Source organism: Podarcis bocagei (assembly GCF_964188305.1).
Source record: "Podarcis bocagei genome assembly, chromosome: 3".
Classification (NCBI taxonomy): domain Eukaryota; kingdom Metazoa; phylum Chordata; class Lepidosauria; order Squamata; family Lacertidae; genus Podarcis; species Podarcis bocagei.
In genome coordinates this window covers 39,951,321-39,959,830 of record NC_138127.1, presented here as the reverse complement: position 1 = coordinate 39,959,830, position 8,510 = coordinate 39,951,321, and the positions used below count along the sequence as shown (strand labels likewise).

Here is an 8,510-nt window from a genome sequence, read left to right as displayed (position 1 = left end):
TGACTTGTTGGCATGTGATTTGTTGTATCAGATTGAGGAAAGGTACAATCCTAAATTACCAAGTCATTATAGCAAACTATTTTTAAATATGTATGACAGGCAACAATACTGTGCTGCTCTTTTCAGTGTTTCAGAGAAAAAAAATATTTATGTGCTAATACAGAACCAGCCAAAGTCTGCCACATACTACAGTATCTTATAGTACTTGACATATTCTAAAATGGCTAACTCAGCCCTTATACTAGAGGGGGTGCAGCAGGAAGTCCTCAAAGGGAATAAAAGAAAGAAAGAATGAAATTTCTGGCTTAGTGGGATCTCTCACAACAGAAAATTTACTTTGGCTTGAATTACAGTTGCCCCACTTCCCTTAACTGTACATTTTACCTCTGGTATTATAGGATCCTGTAAGTACCTAGGCAAGCAGAGTAAGACTATCAAGGACTATCGCAGTGCAGCTGAAAAGTTGGTGTCAACATGTTGATGCAGGCAATATTCCTACAACTACTCACAGTGGCGTAGCGTGGGTTCTCAGCACCCGGGGCAAGGCAAGTAATTTGCGCCCCCTAACCCGTGGATTTTAGCACTCGAGTCTCTTCCGCGCCCCCCCAGATGTTGCGCCAGGTGCAGCAGGCCCCCCTGCACCCCCATGCTACGCCACTGCTCCCACCACAAGTCTTCAGGACAGCCATCCGAAGGCTGGCGCGGGGAGAAGGTCTCTCCGCCCCACCGCCAGGCTTCGGAGCATCCTTCCGAAGGCTGGCACGGGGAGAAGGTCTCTCCGCCCCACCGCCAGGCTTCGGAGCAGCCTTCCGAAGGCTGGCGCGGGGAGAAGGTCTCTCCGCCCCACCGCCAGGCTTCGGAGCAGCCTTCCGAAGGCTGGCGCGGGGAGCTCTCTCCGCCCCACCGCCAGGCTTCGGAGAAGCCTTCCGAAGGCTGGCGGCGGGAGGAGGTCTCTCCGCCCCACTGCTAGCCTTCGGAGGAGGTCCGAGGACAGTGGGGTTCCTGCTTCCTCGAGGAGGGCCGGCCAAACGCGCCCCCCCAAATGTTGCGCCCGGTGCGGCCGGCACCCCTGGCACCCCCCACGCTACGCCACTGACTCCTCAACTCACTTGACTGCACAGTGTGTTTAGTTTTCCAAGCCACTTCAGGCAAGAACAGAAAGTACAGGGATTTAACAGCCAGGCTACAAGTTGCATTTAGTATTCCTTTAAAAAGATCTGAAGTACTTTTCTTTGGAATGTTTAACCAAGCTGCGTATGTCTGACATAGACATTCTATTAAAATAATTGCAGCATAATCTAGCATCCCACTCAAGACTGCCTAGAACTTGTATTACTGGTCTGGGTGGAATTGTTCAGGATTGCATCTCTAATTATAATGTAATTCAAGTAAACTCTTGAGAACATCTTGTCAACTGCAGGTTTCAGCTGCAATAAAGCCATAATTAAATGGGAAGAATCTACAGGAGATTAAGTAATGCCTCCTTAGCTACCTTTGGAGCAGGAAGAAGCAACCTGTGATTATGAAGATGTTGATGAACTACAACTTCCCTAAATCACTGGTCATGCTGGCTGAAGTTGATGGGACAACAGCTGGAGGCCCATGACTTCCCATCTGTGTCTTAAAATGTTTTATTGTTTGCACGTGCTGGTTAACACATGTGCCTATAAGCATTTAGGCTGTACCGCTTGAGCCTTTTGTATCCCAGCTGTCTGTACTTAATTTACCAGATTTATTATTTGATGGACACTGCTCAACATGCAACCCCTCTCCTCTCTTCCTTCTCTTGAGGGAGACAGCAACAGCATGGCAGTGCTAGAAGACCCAAGGCTGGCTTAAGCTTGCTTGTCACCATCCCTCTGCATTTTCCAAGTCAGCTGCTGTTTTAAGTGCTAATACAAATGAGCTTCCAAGCGGGTGATGATGCCAGGCATGAATTACACAACTTCCAACAGTGATTGGTATAGAGTGTTGCACAGCAAAACACTGGAAGCAAATGTTCAGAAACTGGCCAATTGGGTAAAGCCACCTCTGTAGGGTACATGTAGCATCATTGTGAAGCGTTAACCAGCTCGGCAGTTGGTAAGGGATAGTTTTATCCCTTACCACTACAATCACTTGCTTTCTTCCCAAAACTGACAGTTTGAGGTCAGTGCCTTGGCAGGCCAAGCAAGGGGGATTGTGAAAGGAGATTTATATTAACTGGTTTTATCAGTACTGGTTCTCTAGATGGGATACAAATGTCATAACATTTTTTGCTAATGCAGTTATTACAAAACCAAACCTGGATGTAGACCAGCTATTGTTGGAACCAGTTTCTCAGTATCAAATTAGAGATAAAGGGAGAATAAAGTCCACAACAGCTGTGTCATGTCTACTATTTAACTGAAACTTTTATCATTTTCAAAAGTAGTTGGTATTGGAGAGATTAGATGTAACTTACTTTTATTATTGCAAACATACAGTGGTGCCTCGCAAGACGAAAATAATCCGTTCCGTGAGTCTCTTCGTCTAGCGGTTTTTTCGTCTTGCGAAGCAACCCTATTAGCGGCTTAGCGCTATTAGCGGTTTAGTAGCTATTAAAGGCTTAGCGGCTAAAAGGCTATTAGCGGCTTAGAAAAAGGGGGGGAAAGCGAAAAAAATCGCAAGACTCGCAAGACGTTTTCGTCTTGCGAAGCAAGCCCATAGGGAAATTCGTCTTGCGAAGCGCATCGAAAAACGGAAAACCCTTTCGTCTAGCGGGGCACCACTGTATCACCAACCGAAAAACAAAGGGTGGGGGAGAGCAGAGGGCACACACAATCTCGATAAAGAAAGGTGAGTGGGAAAGGTTTTGTTTCTCACCACTATTAAAATGACTTCTACCTGAAGTTGCTTTTATTTTTTTTCTAATGGGCCCTTTAGGGTGCATGTAATGGAGTTTCCCCAACAAACTCACCTCTCTGTTCCTTCATCTCTTAAAGTAACACAGCAGACCCTCAAAAGTCTGAGGCAGAAAAATGCTGATATACCTTAGTCCCTTTCCTATGAAAAGCAAAGTGCAGAACTGAGGTGGAGTAAGGGTATGACAAAAGTGGGAGGAATCTCTTTGTTATTTGCAGGGCTGGAATATGTCCTTCAACTCTGATAATGTGCTCATGCTTGTCTGGATGGATGGAGGAGATAGGAGTATGTTTGTGTGTAAAAGGCAAAAATTAACATCCAAGTTAAATTTATATTGGCTGCTTTGCCCACCTTTGCCTATTGCCTGTTGCCCTCAGAAAGTTGTCCGAAAGAGAATGTGGCCCACTGGATGAAAAAGATTCCTCACCTCTAGTTAAGAATGCCTCACCTCTGTCTGTTCCAGAGTACATCTTTTTTTCTCAAGAAGCCTAGATATGCCTTTTTAGAATTTCACACATCTTTTGAAATGAAGCTTAAGACATCGCAAAGGGTTTTTTAACCCATACCAATACATCTATTAGAGCAAAACATAGGGTGCATAGGGTGTGTACTCTCTGGATTACCTGAGCAGTTTGTGCATTTTCCCAGAGCGCAAAACTATCCTCCCTTCCTGCAGTGGGATGATCTTCCAGATCTAAAACAGTGCTTGCTCTTCGATAAAGATGCAGTGATATCACCAGGCCCCGTGTAGAAAATTTAGGGGCGGGCAGGAATGGTGCGTTTCACAGGGGCAAAAAATAGGAGCAAAGTATTGCCAGCTATGACAAAGTCTCTCAGAGCAAATGCATTTAATTGCAGAGTAGCTTCTTTAAGCTACTTCTGTCACATCCAAAATACAGGAATGATGAAAGATGCACCCCCAAGTGTCAGAACTTGGGCTTATAATTGAATACAGAATTATAAGGAAACCGGTTAACAGCTTTCTATAAAGCACAGAAAGAAGATATTGCAGAAATCAGCCCTTCCTTTTAAGAGCCTGGAAAACCCTCTTAAAATGATTTCAAATTCAAACTTGGAAGTGCTTTCTATTGCAAACAACTGTAATAATAAAATAATTAACGCGCCAGCCAAATAAGTGTCAAAATGAAGTTTTCAGCAATTGGAGAAGGTTAAAGGCATAGCTGCACAATATACCTCTTAGGCTTGTTTTTTTGATTTAAATTGAGGCGGCTGGATGGGTGGGTAAACGGAAAACTTGCTAGAATAGAGAGCGAGAGCCCACTTGGGGATGGTGATGAACCGAGGTATGAGGCGGAATAAGCCGGACAGTTTGGGCATCAGCTCCGAGAGGATGTCCCGCACCGAGAGGTAGTTGAAGACTTCCCTGCCGTCCACATCCTTGAAGCCGTAAAGGCGGGCGAGGTCCGGGTTGAGGAGCACCTTCCCGCTGTGGCGCATGACACGCGGGTCCGACGCCAGGCTCACCACGCACTTCCCGCTCACTTCGGGGGTCTCTCCCATGGAGGCCATCTTCTCCTTCAGCTTCGCCATCATGGGCCCCGTCCTGTGCTCCACTTCCTTCGCCAGGCTCTCGGTGCGCACGAAGCCCGGCCACAGCGCCACCGAGGCCACGCCGAAGGGGCGCAGCTCGACGGCGCAGTCGGCGGCCAGGCGGTCGCAGGCGGCCTTGCCGATCCCGTAGGGCACGTCGAACATGTAGCGCAGCCCTCCGGGCGACGAGATGGTGACGACCAGCCCCCTGCCGGCGGGCACCATCAGCCGGGCGGCGTAGACGGTGCAGATGTAGTGGCCCCGCAGGCCCGCGTTGTTGATCTGGTCCCACAGGGCCGTCGAGCTCTCCCAGAAGGGCAGCCCGAACCCCTCCACGATGGAGCCCACCCCGGAGAAGGCGTTGTTGACCAGCACGTCCAGGCGGCCCGCCTGCTCCTGCCGGACGCGCTCGAACAGCGCCACCACGTCTTCCTCCCGGGACGAGTCGCACACCACCGGCACGCACTTCCCGCCGCGGGCCCGCACCTCCGTCGCCGCCTCCTCCAGCGCCTCGCGGTGCCGAGCCGTGATATACACGGTGGCGCCCGCCCCGGACAGCTGCAGCGCGATACCCTTGCCGATGCCTCGAGAGGCGCCCGTCACCACGCACACCTGCCCCGACAGAGGCTTGGCCATGGCGCCGAGGCGAAGCGTTGCCAGGCGGATGAGAAGCGTGCAGGCCGCAGTCGGGCTGGAGCAGCGGCGGCGGTGGCTGTCAGAGCTGCAGTGCCGGTCTGGGCGGTTGGGGAGCTCGGCTTAAAGGCCCTCCTCCTCCTCCTCCCCGCGGCTCCTCCCGCGAACAGGCATGCCGGGATCGGGCGGCGGCGGGGGAGGCACGCGCGCGCGCTCCATCCGCGAAACTGCACTTCGCCTCTCCAACGCGGCGCTCCCTCCACCTTCGCCTCTTCGCCGGGAGGGGTCGGCAGGTGCCCGGGCGAGCTCTACCCACCGCTCTACCCGCTTACCTAAGCCTGCTGCCCAATGTTTGCAGGGGTGACAAGCCTCCCTGCCAAAGCGTGGGGAGCAACCCGCCTTGAAACAACCCGCAGGGCTTACTCCTGACCGGTCTGCCGGATTTATGTATAAGCTAAACAAGCTATAGTTTAGGGCCCCATTCTTGGGGGCCCAAAAAAAATTTAAAGGAAGAAAAACCCGGATGTACATTTCCAAAATATAAGATAAAAAACAAATAAAATAAAAGCTACATAAAGCAACAGTGTTTTGTGTTGTGTAGGCTTCTGTGATGTAAGCTCCTGCTAGCCTGCTTCCTAAAATATCACTGGTTTGCTCATTTCTGTATATAGGGTGCCTACATTCTGCATGGACTGGTTGCATGGCAACATGTGCAAATGGCTTTAAGATAACTGTTAGGTCCATAAATGATCAAATAGCATATATTCAACACAAAACATCGACAATTTGTTGTTGACAAAGGACAGCTGGACATATAAAGGGCCCCATTACCTTCAGTAGCTTAGGGCCTCATCAGACCTAAATCCAGCCCTGTTCCCACCACAAGCGAATAGTAAAGAGAACCCACACAAGTGGCGCTGACACAAAACCCCCCACATACACTAAGTAGAATACAGTGGGACCTCTGGATGCGAACGGGATCCGTTCTGGAGCCCCGTTTGCATCCTGAAGCGAATGCAACCCACGTGTGTGCGGGTCGCGATTCATTGCTTCCGCGTATTCGCGTGACGTCATTTTGAGCGTCTGCGCGAGCGGCGAAACCCGGAAGTAACGCGCTCCGTTACTTCTGGGTCACCACAGAGCGCAACCTGAAAAGGCTTAACCTGAAGCGACTTCAACCTAAGGTATGACTGTAGAAGCATTGCCGCCCGACCCCACCCCACCCATCATTCCTCCCTCCACCTCTTTCCCCCTTTTCTTCCTAATGTAACACTAATGTCTCAACAAATGAAACTGATCTGTAGAAAATGTAACTTGAAAAAAGAGACATTGCAATACTTTTGTAAACCAAGAAATCTTTAATAAAAAATGTATTTTTTTAAAAAAACCAACAGCCAGCAGTGTGAGAATGGCGGAGAGTTTCAGTGTAAATAATGGGCTATTTATGAATTACTACTTGGATCCAATACTTTGCTTGAACACCTTTTTCAAATCAAGGTGGATGGAGGACACAGGTATGTGTTAAAGGCAAAAATTAGCATCCAAGTTAAATTTAGATTGGCTTCTCTGCCCACCTTTGCCTATGGCTTGTAGTCCTCAGAAAGTTGTTCAAAACGGAATGCAGCCCATCGGATAAAAAAAGGTTCCTCACCTCTAGTTAAGAATATAAAATTGAAAACTTAATAAAAATTATTATAAAAACAAACATTCCCCCAGTTGCCTGTAAATTACAGGACACTTGCTTTTATAGTCATTCCCTGGAAGGGAAGCAAACAGTCTCAGTAAGGTAGTGGTTCCCCTGCATTTTGGTTTGGTGACCCTCTGTAAGGTGTGTGCCCGTGGCAGACCAGCCCCTGCTTCACTGGGAGCTGGAGATTTGGCAACCAAAAAAGGCACCCAGCACACAATCGCCTTGTACCCCAAAGTCCACATTTCACATAAATTTGGTGAGAAGAAAAGGCATTTAAGAGCTTGGTTTTAGTTAGAAAGAAGGCTATCTGAGCTCCGTCTAGGTACCTATGCTCCCAATGATGCAATATTAGATTCAGACCTCAAGCCTGAAGGGGATTTCTGTTGCCCCAGAGCAACCATGGAGGTGTACAAATCCCATCCCTGTGTTTTGGTCAGAGCTGCTTCACAGATGGAGTTGTATTCCATTCCTTACACCCTTGAGCAGTTTCTTGAAGATGGACTTCTGGCAAGCGATGGGCTGTACCTCACAACGGTTGGGAGAAATGTTTTTGCCAAAAATCTCAGAAACCTCATCAGGAGGGCTTTAAACTGACTAATGTGGGGGAGGGAGACAGTACTCCTGAAGGTAGGAGTCTATCAATTGATGAAGATGATCATCCAAATGTCATAGACCAAATGGAGCAAACAGCATGCAGACCTAGTGGTGGGAGGAAAAAATCCTTAAATAAGAGACACGGGGGAATGATTAATGGACTTCAATGTCTGTACACTAATGCGCAAAGCATGGGAAATAAACAAGATGAGCTTGAGCTCTTGGTACAGCAAACTAAATATGACATAATAGGCATCATTGAAACCTGGTGGGATAAGTCCCACGATTGGAATGTAATAATGGGGGGATACAATCTATTTCAGAGAAACAGACCAGACAAGAAAGTAGGAGAAGTGGCATTATATGTCAGGGATGTGTATACCTATGAAGAGATCCAAGATTTAGAACCTCAAAGCCAAAGTGAGAGCATTTGGGTCAAAATTAAGGGAGAGAAGAATAACAGTGACCTCATTGTGGGAGTTTACTATAGATCCCCAAGCCAAATGGAGGACATAGATGATGCCTTCCTGGAACAGATGGCCAAGCATGCAAAAAAGAAGGGAGATAGTAGTAATGGGGGACTTCAATTACCCGGATATTTGTTGGATGTCAAACTCAGCCAAGAGCATAAGGTCAAACAGATTCCTCACTGGCCTTGCAGACAACTTCATTGTCCAGAAAGTGGGTGAAGCAACAAGAGGAACAGCCATTTTAGATCTGGTCCTAACCAATGTTGATGACCTAGTCAGTGGGGTAGAAGTGGAAGGATCATTAGGCGCAAGTGATCATGCTCTTCTGAAGTTTACTATACAGCGGAAAGGAGCAGCCAAGCATACTAGGACTCAATTTCTTGACTTTAAGAAAGCCGACTTCATAAAACTTAGGGAAGTGCTGGGTGAGATCCCATGGACAGTAATACTAAAAGGAAAGGGAGTTCATGATGGCTGGGAGTTTGTTAAGAGGGAGATAGTAAAAGCACAACGTCAGGCAATACCAATGAGACGGAAACATGGAAGGTGCCTAAAGAAGCCAGGGTGGCTATCTAAAGAACTTTTAACTGAGTTAAGATTAAAAAAGGATGTGTACAAAAAATGGAAAAGGGGGGAAACCACCAAAGAGGAATTCAAACAAATAGCCAGCACGTGTAGACAAAGTCAGA

The 8,510-nt window shown here is 48.0% G+C and overlaps 1 protein-coding gene and 1 long non-coding RNA gene across 2 annotated transcripts; both read right to left on the bottom strand.

Moving 5' to 3' along the window:
• Positions 1-305: 305 nt before the first annotated feature.
• On the bottom strand, positions 306-2,458 carry LOC308583662. Its single transcript, XR_014006323.1, has 2 exons — positions 1,094-2,458; positions 306-495 (listed from the first exon to the last, which is right to left on the bottom strand). It is a non-coding gene; the product is annotated as an uncharacterized lncRNA (long non-coding RNA).
• Positions 2,459-3,714: 1,256 nt separating this feature from the next.
• DHRS1 (dehydrogenase/reductase 1) lies at positions 3,715-5,200 on the bottom strand. Its single transcript, XM_081187782.1, has one exon. It carries the CDS (start codon positions 5,068-5,070, stop codon positions 4,081-4,083), a length of 990 nt encoding a protein of 329 aa, XP_081043908.1. The 5' UTR covers positions 5,071-5,200; the 3' UTR covers positions 3,715-4,080.
• Between the last annotated feature and the right edge of the window lie 3,310 nt (positions 5,201-8,510).